The sequence below is a fragment of the Nelumbo nucifera genome, chromosome 1 (assembly GCF_055504915.1).
Source record: "Nelumbo nucifera cultivar China Antique chromosome 1, China Antique-T2T, whole genome shotgun sequence".
Classification (NCBI taxonomy): domain Eukaryota; kingdom Viridiplantae; phylum Streptophyta; class Magnoliopsida; order Proteales; family Nelumbonaceae; genus Nelumbo; species Nelumbo nucifera.
In genome coordinates, this window is record NC_142649.1 from 847,694 (window position 1) to 865,739 (window position 18,046).

The 18,046-nt window shown below is 40.4% G+C and overlaps 1 protein-coding gene across 4 annotated transcripts in view; it reads left to right on the plus strand.

Annotated features, from left to right (window-relative positions):
• Window positions 1-18,046, plus strand: part of LOC104586087 (ARM repeat superfamily protein) — an 83,272-nt gene that overhangs the window by 16,867 nt on the left and 48,359 nt on the right. For all 4 annotated transcript variants that reach the window (XM_010243204.2, XM_010243205.3, XM_088886687.1 and 1 more), the window contains 3 exons: window positions 1,366-1,480; window positions 1,751-1,879; window positions 13,052-13,099. In XM_010243204.2, the coding sequence (XP_010241506.1) occupies window positions 1,366-1,480; window positions 1,751-1,879; window positions 13,052-13,099 (292 nt within the window). The remainder of the gene's footprint in view (window positions 1-1,365; window positions 1,481-1,750; window positions 1,880-13,051; window positions 13,100-18,046) is intronic.

Below are 18,046 nucleotides of genomic sequence, written 5' to 3' on the forward strand. Positions count from 1 at the left end.
CCCTTCTTTGAATTCCTCTGTAACTGTTACAAACCATTCCCTCCTGTTTCATTGTAGCATCACCTCACATCTGAAATTTGAGGAAACCAACAAACTTTTCCAACATTGCTTTCTCACAGAGAGTATTGCTCCTACGAAGCCCTGCAACCATTGTATTACTGTTTCTCTGACCAAGAACACTGTAGCCTTTCTATCTTCCCTGATCTTCAATGCCCATTAACCCTGGTTCCTGTGTTCCCCAAAGATATATATATATTTTTTTTTCCATTGTAGCATCACCTCATACCTGAAATTTGAGGAAGCCAATGAACTTTTCCAACATTGCTTTCTCATAGAGAGTATTGCTCCGCCTACGAAGCCCTGCAACCATTGTATTGCTGTTTCTCTGACCAAGAACACTGTAGCCTTTCTATCTTCCCTGATCTTCAATGCTCTTTGACCCTGGTTCCTGTGTTCCTCAGATAAATTTTTTAGCTTCAACCTGTAACTCTCTTCTCCACTTAGCCACCATCACGAACTCTCCTCTTGTCACCATCGACTCCACCTGTTTCTTTCAAAGATTACTGCTTTGTTTCATCACCAGCTCTACAAGGTTAGCTCTTAATTCTTGTAATTAAGGAAATTTCTATAAATTCTTCCTTCAACTTTCTCTTTTGTCTTTCTTCTTTGTACTTCTTTCCATTGTTTTGTGCAAGAACACTACTATTAACTCTATGCATGTTCCTGTAAGTGCGTAAACATCTCAGACGAACCTTCTTTTGGTCATCTTTCTAAAAGGTGAAGATGGTCTATCAATGACATGACTGTACATTTGGTTCATATGCAGTTGTGTTGGACCCCTTAATTTTTTTCCTATCCTAGAAATCTTTCATGGAAAAATCAACCATATCAGATGGTTGTAAGTCTGTAAGAAACTGAAATATAGACAAGCGAATCTTTACTTTTGCTGTTTAAGAGAATGGCATAGCACAACTTTGTTCTACTATGTCATATTTTGTCCCTGTTTGAGGTTTTAGGTGTGTTGGATCTCTATTCAATTAGAGGTGCAAGTTTGGTTGGTTGAATATCAGCAGAGCAGAACTTTGTTGATTTATATGGTGACATAATGTGGTAGATTACAGCCTGAAGAGACAAGGAATCATATGACATCTGTAATTCTGTATCATCTAGTATATTGAACTATTGAAATAGATATTACTAGTTTGCCATTAATCCTTATTATTGCCTTATTGATAAACCTTCATACTTTTCCTTCTATGAAAGAACAAGTTCCATTCATTAGTTTCTACTAGTTTTTTCTCATCTTGGAAAGTGTATCTTGTTTATCTTTATATGACATCCATCGGTTCCATTCAATGCTTTCAGGCCTCTATTTGCCAGTAGCATACTATGTATTGTTCGAACTCTTTTAGAGCAATCACGACAGGATGAAATGCGTATTCTCGGTTGCCAGACTCTTGTAGACTTTATAAATAGCCAGGTACATTCTACTTTTAAAGGATTAAACTCAAGCTCAAGTCCTATGACTTGTTTGAATAGGGACCAACCATTCGATAGCTCCTGCCCTGAAGATTTCCTATTCCTTTAGTCAACTGTCAAGTTTATGATAGTAGAAAATGCTTCTGCTGCATTTTGATGATTTCTTATGAAGTCTAGATTTACTGATGTCGGTAATGAATGCATGACTCATTCCTTAATGACAAAGTATTAATTGGATTAAAACTGACTTGTTGATATGATTTGAAAGTAGACAGATAGCACATACATGTTTAATTTAGAAGGTCTCATCCCAAAGCTCTGTGAACTTGCTCAAGAATTTGGAGATAGTGAAAGAACTCTAAGTGTACGTGCAGCAGGATTACAAGCTCTTGCTTTCATGGTAATACTCTTTTTTGCATCTTTAAATGCTGGTACTTCTGGTTGAACTTTTATATTGTTTTATTTTTTTTTGATGGATAACTGACAGAACATTAAAATGTTTTACTGTAAAAGTACACCCACTGGCATTGTTAGCCTTGGCTAACACCACCAAAATGTGAATAAAGACAGGAAAACAGCAAAACAGTATTACAGTTACACCACTTTTCCTCAATACAAACTGTCCCTTGTGGCTCCTCGTTTTGCCAAATGATCAGCCAACCCATTAGCAGATCTTGGAATCAACAAAACATTTGGTCCCAGCTCACATATGACATTTTTATATTTCTCCTACGGCATATCCATACTTCCAAGGAGGCTCCTGGTTTCTCCTTATCCAACCAATTACTATTTTTGACTCCCCTTCGACAGTCAAGTTTGTAAGATTCATGATTTTGGCTTTTCTTACCCCATGTTAATTGCCTATGCTTCTTACTTAAGGGAATCTTCCATCTCTATAGGGCCCGAGAAGAAAGCCACAATATTTCCATCATCATTTCTAAAGACTCCTCCAATACCTGCCAAATCAGGGTTCCCAAGGGTCCAGCTATCAAAATTCAACTTTACAAAACCTGAACTTGGGGGAGTCCAACTGATGGGGTACCACATCATCGTCTTCTTCCTTTGCCTCCTTCCAGGGCTCCATCTGCATTGCCATCAATGTCCATACTTGGTAAGCTATATCTTCTACCATAGCTTTGATCATCCGCGGTATGTTCTGCAGTTTAATCCTCAGCAACTTGAGAGATGCTGCTCGGAGGTTTGCAGTGTTCTTTTCTGCAAGCACATTGCCACAGAGCTGGGCAATCCTCTGGACATTTGGAAATGACCAGAGATGGAAAGGTAGTTCCACAATTTTCACCAAGGGATTTTCCTCAAGATCAATGGAAATTGTGCCTGGACTCCAACCATGTAAACATTTACAAGGCCTTCTTTAGTTTGGAACTGGGTTGTGAAGAAATCTCTCAAAGGGATTGAGAGATCTAGGATCGCCTTGCAGGCGCTAAAAGGGGTAATCATAAGTTCTCCCTCAGTATTCAGATTTGTTTTCAAGGCTTCATGTAGCTCTTCCCAATTCTTTATTTTATGCTTGGCTTCTACTATCAGTTTCTTGCTCTATAAATCCCTCGATGTATCTATTTTGAATTTGGATGATTGTACATAATAGAAAAAATAACAAGAAACATAAATTGTCAACAAGAGTTTTCATACCCAGAATCTGAGAAGGAACTCTATTAATGAGATTAACACAAGTATGAATTGCATACCCCCCAAAAATGAATAGGAACATTTGAATTCAGCAAAATACACTTGGCGACTTCAAGGATGTATTTATTCTTCCTTAGAAACTCCATTCTTCTAGGGCTAGGGGGTGTGAGGACATGTACTTTGATGGATAATCCCATACTCAAGAAAGTACGTAGTGAAGGGTTTAGTAAAATATTACTTGGCATTGTCAAATTTGAAGATTTTAATTCTAATGCCAATTTGTGTAAGGACTATTTGATGAAAAAATGAGTCAAGGTGGGAACCTCATCTTGAGAGTGCATAAGATAAATCCATAAAAACAAGAATAATCATCTACAAATAATAAAAGTATTTATAACCCCCCCATATCAGTAATATGATAAGGCACCCAAATATCCGTATGCACAACTTTAAAAGGAACAATGCTTCTTTTATTACTTATAGGATAAGTTGATCTACAATGTTTTGAAAGTTCACACCACACATCAAATTGGACACCTGAATTGCTTTAAACTGTGAAAACCTTATTTAGTCCTAGGTTACAATAGAGAAGAAGGAGAAGAAGAAGAAGGGCTTGACCAGTAGAGGAAAAATCATTCCTCTCTCTAGTCGACCCACTTGTATTTATCTCCAATAACATAGTTACAAGAAAGACCATATTGTCCCTCATAAGTGATGGGACACATAACTTAAACTTAAATAAAACAGACCTTTCACTCTCAAATAGATAAACCCAAATGACCAAAATACCCCTGTTTTGTGTACTCTAACACTCCCACTCAAGCTGGAGAGTATATGTCATATAGTCCCAGCTTGTCACAAATATAATTTACTTTGCCCTGAGACAATCCCTTTGTAAAGAGATCTGCCCACTGATTTCCTGAGCTCACATGAGATGTGGTTATCACTCCACTTATCACTTTCTCTCTCACAAAGTGACAATCGACCTCGGTATGCTTGGTTCTCTCATGGAAGACTGGGTTGGAAGAGATGTGAACAACAACTTGGTTATCACAATATAGTCTCATGGGTTTGTCAACCGAGAACCCCATCTCTTGTAGCAAGTTCTTCAACCATACTAGTTCACATGTGGTATGAGCCATAGCTCTGTACTCAGCTTCTGCACTACTCCTTGCCACTACTGTTTGTTTCTTGCTCTTCCAAGTTACAAGATTGCCACAAAGGAAGGTACAATACCTTGTAGTTGGTCTCCTGTCTGATATAGAACCAACCCAATTAGCATCTGTATACCCTACTATTTCAAGAGTCCCTCCACTTTGGTATAGCAAACCACGACCTGGAGCACCCTTCAGGTACCTAACAATCCTTAGAACTGCTTCCCAATGAGGAATCCGAGGATGTTGCTTAAACTGACTCACCATACTCACAACAAATGATATATCTGGTCGGGTAATAGTCAGATAATTCAACTTTCCCACCAACCTCTTGTATCTTCCAGGATCATCAAACTCTTCACCTACATCAACACTCAACTTGACATTAAGTTCCATAGGAGTCTCTGCTGGTTTAGCACCTAACAGTCCTGTTTCTTCAAGTAGGTCAAGAACATATTTTCTTTGACATAAGTTAATTCCATGCCTTGACTTTGCAACTTCTATTCCCAGGAAGTACTTCAGCTTACCCAAATCTTTCGTATTGAAGTGGTCCTGTAGGAACTTCTTCAACCTGTCAATCCCATTACTGTCACTCTCAGTTATGACAATATCATCCACATACACCACTAGCAAGATTTTCCCATCTTTTGATTTATGGCTGAACACAAAATGGTCTACCTGACACCGTTTCATCCCAAAGTCTTTCACTACTTCACTGAACCTGCCAAACCATGCGCGTGGTGATTGTTTCAGTCCATAAATTGCCTTTTTGTGTCTACAAACCTTACCATCCTCCCCCTGAGCAACAAGCCCCGGCGGTTGCTCCATATACTCTTCCTCAATGAGATCACCATGTAGGAAAGCATTTTTGATGTCTAGTTGCACAAGAGGCCAATCATACATAGCAGCTAATGAAATCAACACCCGAACTGAACCAATTTTAGCCACAGGAGAAAATGTCTCCATATAGTCCACACCATACAGCTGAGAATAGCCCTTGGCCACTAACCTGGCCTTCAATCGCTCCACACTGCCATCTGGAAGATACTTCACTGTGTAGACCCACTTACACCCAACAACATGCTTACTAGGAGGAAGAGCAGTGAGTTACCACGTGTGATTGTGTTGTAGAGCAGAGAGTTTCTCTTCCATGGCTTGCCGCCAACCTAGGGAGGTAAGGGCTTCCTGGACAGTCTTGGGAATGGAAACAGATGATAGCAATGATATAAAGTTGTGATGAGAAGCAGAAAGGTGAGCAACTGAAATATCGTGTTAAATAAGATGAGAAGTACAAGTGCGTTTACCTTTCCGCAGGGCAATAGGAAGATCAAGGTCCAAGGGAGAAGAAACAATGACAGGATCTGTCGACGAGGGCTGAATGGAGGAGGGGCCGGTGCTCTTCAGTGAGTATACACTTGTCTGATTGGTGGTCTCTCAGTAGTAACTGGCACGGGAGGTGAATCTGCAACTGGAATGGGAACCATGGGAAGGGGATCCGCAACAGGGACGGGGAGAGGAACTACGGGGGAAGGAGAAGAAACCATAGTATCCGAGAAAAAAGGAACCAATTCAAAGAATGTGACATCGGAGCACAGAAATGACTTACGAAAGTTAGGGTTATAGCACTTATACCCTTTCTGAGTCCTTGAGTAGCCAAAGAAGATACACTTAGTAGCTCGTGCATCTAACTTGTCTAAACCAGGCCCCAAGTTTTGAACAAAACAAACACATCCAAAGACTCTTGGGGTGAAAGGAAACGGAGACAAGGTGGGAAACAACATCGAGAAGGGGGATTGACTTCCATGGATGGACATGGGCATCCGATTGATGAGAAAACAGGATGTGAGGATAGCATCACTCCAAAAATGCTTTGGGACGTTCATATTAAGCATCAAAGACCGAGCAGTTTCAAGGAAATGTCGATTTTTCTGTTCAGCTACACCGTTCTATTGTGGGGTGTAGGCACAAGAAGTTTGATGAATTATCCTATGGTGCTCTAAGTATTGCTGAAATGGTATTGAGGTGTACTCTTTGGCATTATCGGAGCGAAGAATTTTAATATGAACACCAAATTGGGTATGTATTTCAGCATAAAATTTTTGAAAAATAGAGAAAAATTCCCTGCGATCTTTCATGAGATAAATCCATGTCATCCTTGAAAAGTCATCAACAAAAATTACAAATACTTATAGCCATTGCATGACATCACTTTGATTGGACCCCAAACATCAGAATGAATTAAAGAAAAAGGACTCAAGACACGACTATCAACTCTTGGACTAAAAGAGACTTTGTGATGTTTCCCAAGCTGATATGACTCACAATTCAAAGATGAAAGATGACTCAAGGAAGGAACCAGCAATTTCAGAGCCTTGAGAGAAGGATGGCCAAGTCTGTAGTGCCATTGAAGAGGAGTAAGAGACGACTGGAAAGCTACTGGAGGGCCACCACCATCAAGGTAATACAATCCACCTGCCTCATGCCCTCCACCAATCTTCATCCCCGTCTTGAGAACTGAAACACACAAGAAGAGGGATAAAAGGTTATGGAACAATTAAGTGACTTGGTTAATCTACTAACAAACATAAGGTTAAAGGGGAACTTGGGGACATATAAAACAGATGGTAAAGACAAGGATGAAAGATCAACATCACCAACACCACATATGGGAGATGTAGAACCATTAGCAAGAGTAACTGTTTGAGATGCGGAGGACCGAGAAAGAGAAGAAAATACATTAGGAGTCCCAAACATATGGTTCGAGGCTCTGGATTCAATGATCCAGTGTGAAGGCTTGGAAGCCAAGCAAGCCATACCTGAATGGGCAAGGGCAGCTGTGTTCTGCTGAGAAGATGTCTGAAGGAACTGCTCATATACTGCACGGGGTACACTCACCATCTCCTTCCCAGAAACACCAGTAGATGTGGAGGGGATCGGGTCAGTTTGCTGACTTTCAGTAGCTGTACCACTACCCTTAGTCACAGCATGGTTAGCCCAAGTGTTGGGTGGACCATGTAAATCTTAGCAGAAATTAACCGTGTGCCCCTCTAATCCACAGTATGTACACTTCCTAGGGGCATTACTTCTTCCTTTACCACGACCTCCCCCTAAGTCCTGACCTCCACTCCGGCCACTAGCATGGTTAAACACGGGACCACCACGGTTACTTGGAAGTCCACGACGACCACCACCACCTCTATTTCCACGGCCTCCCCCTCTAGTCACCACAAAAGCAGATCTGTATGAGAGAGAAGAATGCTCTATAGACTCAATAGATGTCCTCCTAAGACGGGCAAAAACTTCTTCAAGTGAAGGAAGAGCAAACCCCCCCAATATTTGTGCTCGGACAGGCTCATATTCAGCCTTTAAACCCACCAGAAACCTTGTCACATCAAGTTGCTCACGCTGTTGTTGCTGAATCTGAACATCCTGTGTCGGAGGATGATACACATTGAGCTCATTTCGGATATTCCTCAGACTTGCATAGTAATCCTCCAAGCTTTAACTGCCTTGCTTCAGATTAAAGTACTCTTGGTACAACTGATACACCCTAGTTGTATTGTCTTGCCCGGAATACAGTTTCTTAGCATGATCCCAGATTTCTTTAGCTGTATCTAGGAACATAAAGTTTATGCTAATTTTTGGTTCCATGCTATTCCACAACTATGTCATTATTTGTGCATCTTCCTGTTCCTAGTCACTAAACCCTAGAGAATCAGAGGAAGGTTTCTCCTCTCTCACATGTTTTACTTTTTTCTTGGCTTTTAAAAACACCTCCATAGATTTTGCCCACGGCACATAATTCTCACCATTCAACTTAATAGATGTTATTTGAACATTTAGGTAATATGGAGAAATCATAACGCCTGTTTTATTGTCATTCCCATCTCCAATTGATGCCATCTTAACTAATTCACCTTACTTCACAAAGAAATCACTGCTATATGTAGAGTATTCACCTTCAAATATTCAGCACAACCTCACACACTTCCACAAAACTTATCACTTTCAGCACCACTAACTTCTTCAAATACACATTACACATCAAATACAAAAGCTGAAATCACTGTCATTAAATCAAACACCTGTACTACACACCGCAGAACCACTCACACACCAAATACAAGGGCCGAAATCACTCAGCCATTAAACCAAACACTTACACTGCACTCTGCAGAACCAACTTGTACTCAGCTGAACACTGTTCACCCGAACCTGCTCTCTTCATACCATCGAATAGAGAGCTTCTTACCAATCACCACGGACAGCCACTGCACCACAAACCAGAGGCATGAAGGCCTCCTACAGAGAAACACGACCACTCCTTTTCAACCCTTCCATTTATCTCCTAGTGGTTCTTGAGAAATCTGCAAAACCCTAGAGAGGAGGGCGATAAAAAAAAACTGGGTAAACCAGAATAAAAGAGCAAGACGAGCAGATCTGAACTCGTTACATGCGCTCTGATACCATGTGAAAACCTTATTTAGTCCTCGGTTACAGTAGAGAAGAAGGAGAAGAAGAAGAAGGGTTCGACCAGTAGCGGATAAATCAGTCCTCTCTCTAGTCGACCCGCTTGTATTTATCTCCAATAACATAGTTACAAGAAAGACCATATTGTCCCTCATAAGTGATGGGACACATAACTTAAACTTAAATAAAACAGACCTTTCACTCTCAAATAGATAAACCCAAATGACCAAAATACCCCTGTTTTGTGTACTCTAACATAAACAAAGTAGTAAAAAGGACTCTTAAAGATCCCAAAGACAAATGACTCACTAATTATGCTAGAGCATAATCTGGCTCACTAATCGAAACACAGAAGGCTTCCCAACTTCTTTACCACTCCTAGTGCATGATCAAGTAGGTATATTCCATTCGCTTCACGACTAGTCCTAATTACCTTCTTTGTCATCAGATCCTGAAAAACACAATGATAAGGAAAGAAAGTTATTGAACAATTTTGTGTTTTAGTAAGACTACTAACAGAAAGAAGATTAATACTAAGTTTGGGAACATGGAGTACTAAAGAAAGAGTGATGGCATTAGACATCCTGATGCTTCTCTTTCTAGAGATAGGGACAAAAGAGTCACCAGTAATGGAGAACTTATCTCTACTAGAAGAATGATAAGAGGTAAACAAAGAGGACAAACTAGTTATATGGTCAAAGGCACTTAAATCTACAAACCAAAAATAATTAGTGTTACCTAAAGCTAAAGCATGATAAGCAGTGGCCCTTGTCATGAGTGAGCAGAGGATGAAGTAGAAGTTGGAGCCACAGTGTTAGATTGAGATGATCCAGTAATTCTAGATCATTCTCCAACTGAGTCAAAGTAGCTCTAATAGAAGCTACAACCTCCAAAGAAGCAGATTAGTCCTAAAAGTAGTAGTGCCATCTGAAGTGATAGCAACATTAGCATTTCCCCTCTTATTTTTAAATCTTGTAGATACAAGGTTAGGGTGGAACTTCCTACATGTATCTCATGTGTTTTGATTTCTTACAATAATAAAAAAACACCCCCTTTTCTTCCTTTCTCACTTCTTTCTCCTTGCCACCATGCTTCTGTTTCACAACTGACAAAGCAGATGCAATTTGTGAAGTTTGTAAAATAACCTTTCTCTAGCTTTCTTCACTATGAATCAAAGAATAGGCTTGTGATAGGGTAACACCACCATCCTTAGTAAGAATCTGCTGTCTGATGATGTCATAGTAAAGTTTAGTCCTTTCAGAAACTTGAAGATTCTATTCCGTTCAATTAATTTTCAATGAGTGGTTACATCCTTCTAGCTTCCTACTCAACTGTCTCCAAATGGTCAACCTCATGCTATCCTTCTAGCTTTCCAAATGGTCTCTTTACTCCTTAGCTCATAAACGCTAGCAACATCAAGAGGCTAGAAATACATCTCCTTCACATTATCCCATATTTCCTTAGCTGTTTTCATCCAAGATAATTTCGGCTTTTGTGAGGCAACATAGAGTTGCATAACAAAGTCAGTAGAAGGTAATTTTCTTGAACCCATTTGCGATGAGAGGGATCAGTAGTGGATGGTTTCTTAGTATCACCAGTCAGGTATCCTATCTTTCCTCTTCCCCCAACAGCCATCATGGCCAACTAAGCCCATTCCATTCAAATAATTCATCCTATTGAGCTTAACTGTGGTAATTTGAAAAGTATTGTCTTCTGAAATACTTACAGCCCCCAAGATTCCTTCCCATTAGTCTTAGACTCATTTCCAGCAATTTCCATACTGATTATAAGTTTATAACACTCAGACTAAGGATAGTAACATTCTCTCCTTATTCTCAGGACCAGTGGGCTTTGGAGATTCAACAAGGGCTGAACTACTAGCTGCGGTACAAGGAGTACAGATTGCCAACCAACTTGGAGTGACTAACATGATAGTTGAGGGAGACTCGAAGGTGATAGTGGGATGGTTTTCGGACCCGGATACTGTTGTTTGGGGCTATACTATGGCCCCAAGATCCATGTTGATTTGTTTTCAGTGGGTTAGCAGATCAGCCAATACTATGGCAGACTCTCTAGCTAAATGAGGGGCTTCAAGGGATTCTTTGTTTTTGGCTACTTTGTAACTGTAATCTGGAAAAAGAGTTGGGATTGATCCATCCTTGAGGGGAGGTAACACCTCGTGCCTCGTCTTAGGGTGTTTGTACCATTCTGTTTCTATTTAATAAAATTACAACCATTCATAAAAAAAAAATTATGACACTCAGACTTCACAAACTGATCAAAGAAGAGAGAACACACTGCAGAATAGGTGTTCCAGGAGCAACATGAGATACAAAAAGGGTCTTACACCTGCTCTGATACCAACTTGTTGAACTAGGTGTAAGCTGATTCTATTTGTGAAATAAAAAGATGATGAAAGAAGAAGAAAAAGTAGAGAGAAAGGGAACAGAAAAAGAATCTGTCATGCCGCCCCATTAATTTGCTATTTATAAAGAGCAAACAATGAAGCAAGTACAACGACAAAAATACCCTGCTGGCCAAAAACGGAGAAAAAACATTACGGCGGAAAGAGAAAAAAAGGACTAAAAAGCTATGAATGGCCCACTGCATCTTTTATTTTCTTCTATCGAGTTTTGTGGACCTGGGCTTCATACTTCATGGTATGAGAGCATCTGATCCAGACCTAGAATCTGATCGAGACTCCTTTTTCCTTGCTGTTTTCTTTTCTCTTGTGTGCCTTTTATTCCATTTCTGAATCTTGAAGAAACCCTAGACCTAATCCTGGTTTGCTGAAGCTATTTCTAGGGTTTTTTCCTTAGGTAAAGGTCCAAAGAGACCCATTTCAGATTATGTTATGCTCTATTAGGGCAGGATTAATCTGTAGTAGTCTTAAGACTACTAGGGAGATCTAAGTTATCAGGTCTAGCTGCAAAGAGAAAGCAGTGTAGGTGATCTTTTAGGAACTCCCACTTGTATTGTCATTGTTTGTGTGGAGCTCCAAGGCTTTTCAAGCTGAAGGAGCTGCTGTGTGGATTTTATTTTTGTTCGGATGTTAGATTGTGAAGGATAAAGATGCTTTCTAGCACAAGTGAAGTGAAATCTAGAGATTCCAGATCAGGTGAGTGCCTTCAACATATAAATCCAGCCTACAAATTACCAATGTGAAGTTGGATGAATACAATGGGCCATTTTAACCAAGCTCTTTATCACTGGCTGTGGGTTGTTAGGGTATATCAATGGGAAAATTAAAGAACCCAAGGAGGAGGAACCATAATAGAAAATTTGGTGTAGAGAAAATACAGCAGTCATTTCTTGGATGCTTTCATCCATCGTACCCAAGATAGTCAATTCAACACTATCCTATAACTCACAAGATATGGGAAAAACTGTCTAATACCTATGGAAAGAGGAAGAAGAATGCATGGGACTGTAGGTTAACTCAAGATCTTGCAGCCTTGAGTCAAGGGGCATGTATGTTGCAACTTTGCTTCCTTAAAGGGTCATTGGTTGGGATTGTTCTAGACACAAAGTCAAGCATGGTAAATAAATTTAAGGAAGGGTTTTCAAGTTTCTTGTTGGTCTTGATCCCTCTTATGAAGGCATTCGATTAATTTTGGGGAGGGATGAACTACGCCACTTGTAACACGAGTTCCACTAGATTAAAAATGAATAGATAAGGAGAAAAGAGATAGGGACTGATGCCCATATTTAACATGCTGATCAATCTGCCCTTGTAATTTCTACTTCAAAAGGTGTGGATGAGAAAAGTTTGAAGTGATTTCACTGTGGGGGATAGAAGCATACAAAGGAAACATGTTCGCTTTTTCATCCCCATCTAAAACCAACCGCCCTAAAGAAAGAGGAGTGTTATGAGGGTCAAGGTGCTTCTTGACATGTAGGAAGTTCGAATGTAGTGGATGGAATGCAAAAGAATATCCTTACATATGTTAGTCGTCATTTGGGACAAACTACTACTCCCACAAGCTTTAGCTCTTTGTGCCATTCAGTCTCCATCCTCTAGCTCTTGGGTCATTAACTTTAGAGCTTTTAAACATATGACAAGCATGTCTTCTTTATTCTCATGTTATCATCTTTCTTATGGTCAAGACAAGGAGACTTGTCAATTTTGTGGAGCAAGACATCAACCTTGACTTTTCTAAAGATATCTAATTATAATTAATTCTAATGTTGTCTCCCTTTCTTCTTCTCTTGTATTACATTTGATATATTTTTTTCTCCATCTAAGATGCATACTATTGAGTGATCTAATTTTGTTTATCTATTTTTTAATTCTCTACCAGGTGTGGTTCATGGGCGAGTATTCCCATATATCTATGGACTTTGACAATGTAAGATTTCTTTGCATATGTATCCCTTTGGGTTTATACTTCACAAAACAGGATCCACTAGTGGGTTGTCATATTTACATTGTGTAGAGAACACTGATGTGGACCCCACTGATGTGGTCCCCATAGTGTTCGTATGGCAGCAATATTTCTGTTAGATATGACAGTGTTAGTTGGTAGTTATTTCAGCTTATTATTAGTTATTTCTTATTCTATTTGCCATGTAAGCAATAAGGGCAATTCAGCCCTTTTACAGTTAGCCAATAGTTATATAAATACTAAGAGAGGGTCGGCAGAAATTATGACCTTCTCTCTCTCTTTTCTGAAACTCTCTTCGTGTACTTCTTCTCTTCCTCTCTTCTCTTCTTCTTCTCTTCAATTTTTCATCCTTTTTTTCTTTCTTAAGTCAAGACTGATTGTAGTCTAGATCAACTACTTGGTATCAGAGCCGACCTAGGAACTCTTATGCTATTTTGATTAGGCCGACTGCATGAGAACCTCCTAGGTTTGGAAGTTTTTCAACAAGAAAGGAGGATCAGCTGATTCTTGGAGGTTACTGGTAGTGTGCGGCTGCTACTAAAGAGATTGTAGAAGTCTGGGAGAGTTCCAGTAGTCAGGAAGAATCAGAAGAAGCTTCGGATCCTCAAGATTAGGGTTTTGCATCAACCAGAAGGTGGCGGCTAGAGATTTTTTCATAAAGTAAGCTTTTTCTTGTGATTCTGTTTAGAAAAGATCATCTTGGTTTAGTCTGAGGGGTGCGGCTTCAGAATTTTTGTGTTTTCTTTAGGGTTTTGAGAGAAAACCCTAAAATCCAGAACTGTTATTTGTTTCAGATCAGAATTTGAAGTGGTTTCATTCAGAATTCTGTTTTCTATGTTCTTTGGAAGACCTGAGCCAGCTGTTATCAGTTGTTTGGGTGCTGTTTCTCCTATTACAGTAATTAAAAAGGGGTTTTTTATTAATTCTTGATCAAGAATGGAGTTCAAGAGTCAAGGGGAAGGTGTTTTTGGGACTAGCAGTTCTGGTAACATGTCTGAGAATACATTTCAGATTACAACAGTTAAGTTTGATGGATCAAACTACCTAGAATGGGCTCAATCGGCCATGATGGCCATTGGGGGTAGGGGAAAACTGAGCTACTTGTTGGGAGATGTGAAAGAACCTACTAAAGAGGACCAAACCTATACCAAATGGGTTCAGGAGAAGTATTTGGTTATGACATGGCTGTGCAACTCTATGCAGCCACATATCAGCCGGAACTATTTGTGGGCGAAAACAGCTAAGGAAATCTGGGATGCCATGAAAGAAACCTACTCCCAACCCCTTAATGTTGCTAGGGCTTATGAACTGAAATGTGAGGTTAACAACCTTAAGCAAGGAGAGAAACCAGTCTTGGTTTACTTCTCTACACTGAAATCTTTGTGGCATGAAATTGACCACCTAGAAACACTTGAGTGGGAAAGCCAGAAGGATGCACAGACTCATAGAAAGCAGGTTGAGACTAATAGGGTTTTTGAGTTCCTAGCTGGTCTGAATCCTGAGTATGATATTGTGAGATAGCAACTACTGACAAAAGACAGTGTGACCCTATCACAAGCCTACTCCTTAGTGCACAGTGAAGAGACTAGGAGAAAGGTTATGATGCAGCATTAGCCCTTCCCACCAGCCTTGGCAGCAGCCAAACCTAAGTCTGGGGGTGATACGGGAGAGGGATATAAAGAAGACAAGCGGGATATAGTATGTGAACATTGTAAGAAACCCAAGCATACTAAAGACACCTGTTGGAAGCTGCACCCTCATTTAGTCTCGGCAAAACTCAAGAACAAAAGGGGTAATGCTAATATGGCTGTTAATACTGATTGTGCCTCCTCATCGGGCACAAAAGGCACACCCCTAGACACCCTAGCTGCTGTCCGGGCTGCCCTGACTCAGTTGGAAAAGGAAGTTGGCAATTCAGCTCAATCATCTCAGCCACCATCAGCTCCCACATCAGCTTTTGCTCATTCAGGTACTCGGGCCTCAGCTTATCATGCTTCAGCTCCAGGTAACACTGAACATTGTTGGGTAATAGATTCAGGTGCATCTAACCATATGACTAGCTTGCCATCATTGTTCACTACCTATCACTTATCTTTTGGTAGAGATAAGGTGTCAATTGCTAATGGTTCCCTTGTTTCCATTTCTGGCAAGGGAGACACCAAGTTGTCTAATGCCATCTCCTTATCTTCAGTTCCGCATGTTCCTAAGCTTAATACTAATTTGCTTTCAGTCAGTAGCATTACAAAACATCAGAATTGTTCAGTAACCTTTTTCCCTGACCGATGTGTTTTTCAGGACTTGGAGACAAGGAAGGTGATTGGGACTGGCCGTGAGACGAATGGGATCTATCTGCTTGGAGAGAGTTCACATTTGGAAGATAGTGAAGATAGGAAGTCTTTTGTTTCTTAGTCTGTTAGTCAGGTTATGCTTTGGCATAATCGGTTGGGTCATTTATCTTTTCGGTCTTTGAAGAGTTTGTTTCCTGATTTATTTGAGTCTGTTTAGATGTCCAATTTGAGATGTGAGAGTTGTGAGCTTGCAAAGCATTGTAGAACATCTTATTCATTGAGTAATAAAAGAAGTAATAATCCTTTTGATATTGTGCGTATCGATGTTTGGGGTCCTTATCACATCACTGCTATAGGGGGGTACAGATATTTCTTGTTGTTTGTTGATGACTATACCCGGTTTTCTTGGGTTTACCTTTTGCGTTTTCGAGATGAGGTTCCTACTTTGACCCGGATCTTTCATCAGATGATTTTAACCCAATTTGGTTTCAAAATCAAAATCTTCAGATCCGATAATGCAAAAGAATACTTTGCCAACCAATTAGTCTCTCATTTGCTTGACCATGGGATTATCCACCAAAGTACTTGTCATCATACACCACAACAGAATGGGGTTGCTGAGAGGAAGAATAGGCACATATTGGAGGTGGCCAGAAGCATCATGTTTAACTCTAATGTGCCTATTCGTTTATGGGGAGATGCTATTCTTACAGCAGTGTATCTCATTAACCGAGTCCCTTCACGGGTTCTTTACATGAAGCCTCCATTTACCCTCCTATACCCTGATAAAGACTTATTTATTGTTCCCCTTAAAGCCTTTGGTTGTACTTGCTTTGTTCAGATTCTTGGACCTCATCGTTCCAAATTTGATCCTAAGGCCTCCAAATGTATTTTTCTCGGTTATGCACAAACTCAAAAGGGATATTGCTGCTATGAACCCACTTCTGGGAAAAGATTTGTCTCTATGGATGTTACTTTCTTCGAGGATGTACCCTATTATCCTAGGGTTTCTCCTCAGAGGGAGAGTAGTGAGTGTGGGGTTAACTCATCAGAAGTTCCTTTACCTGTTCCATTGAGTGATGAGGGATGTAACGGGGAGGGGTGTCAGAGGTGCCGGGATTTGAGAGTCTATCACAGGCGGTGGAGGCAGGTTGATTTCGGTCATTAGCAGTCCAGGCCAGCCCCAGGTCCTTATGCAGATCCAGATCCAGGTACTACAGTTCCTTTATCAGATCTAGGTTCCACTGGGATATTCCACTGTTGAGCCCTTACCTCCTTTGGATGACCTTGACCTCCCCATTGCAGTCCGTAAAGGCAAACGGCGTTGCACCATATCCATAGCCCACTGCATTTCCCAATTCTTGTCCTATGATCACTTGTCCCCCTCTTACAGGTCCTTCCTCACATCTATTGGTGATATTCCTATCCCCAGAATAGTGCAGGAGGCCTTGTCAGTTCCTAAGTGGAAAGATGCAATGAGGGTTGAAATGGATGCTCTTTTGAGGAATAATACTTGGGAGCTAGTTGACCAGCCTAAAGGGAAGAAACCAGTTGGATGTAGATGGGTATTTACTGTGAAACATAATGCTGATGGTTCCATTGAAAGGTACAAGGCTCGGTTAGTTGCAAAGGGATTTACTCAGACTTATGGTATAGACTATTTGGAGACTTTTGCTCCAGTAGCAAAGATGACCACTATTAGAGTTTTATTGTCCCTTGCAGCCAGTTACTCTTGGCCCTTGTTCCAGATGGATGTTAAAAATGCCTTCCTCAATGGAGACTTGTAGGAAGAAGTCTACATGCAGTTGCCTCCTGGATTTTATGATGCAAACACAGGAAAGAAGGTTTGCCGGTGAATAAAGCTTTGTATGGACTCAAACAGTCCCCCAGAGCTTGGTTTGATAGATTCAGACAAGCCCTTGAAAGGTTCGGCTATGTACAAGCCCAATCAGACCATACATTGTTCATTAAGAGAGTGGACTCTTCCTTGACCTTGCTTGCTGTATATGTGGATGATATTGTAGTGACAGGGAATGATAATGGTGAGATTGAGTCTCTCAAACAACTCTATCAAGAATTTGAGGTGAAAGATCTGGGAGAGCTACGATACTTCTTGGGTATTGAGGTAGCTAGATCTAAACATGGGATTTTTGTTTCCCAAAGAAAGTATGTTCTAGATTTGTTTGAAGAAACTGGAAAAGTTAGGTGTTAAGCCTACATATACACCTATTGAACAAAATCACAAGGTCAGTGCAGAGGGTGGAGAGCCATTTGAAGATAAAGCTATGTTCCAGCGGTTAGTTGGAAAACTCCTCTATCTTTGTCTCACACGACTGGACATCAGTTACGTGGTCAGCGTTGTCAGTCAGTATATGCACTCTCCTAGGACTACTCACTTGCAATTGAGAGAATATTAACATATTTGAAGAGGTGCCCAGGTAGAGGTATACTATTCAAGAATAATAATCACATGAAGATAGAGGTTTATACAAATGCTGATTGGGCTGGGAGTATTGATGATAGAAGGTCTACCTCTGGATATTGTGCTTTTGTAGGAGGTAACCTGGTCTCCTAGAGGAGTAAGAAGCAAAGTGTTGTTTCTCGTTCTAGTGCAGAAGCTGAA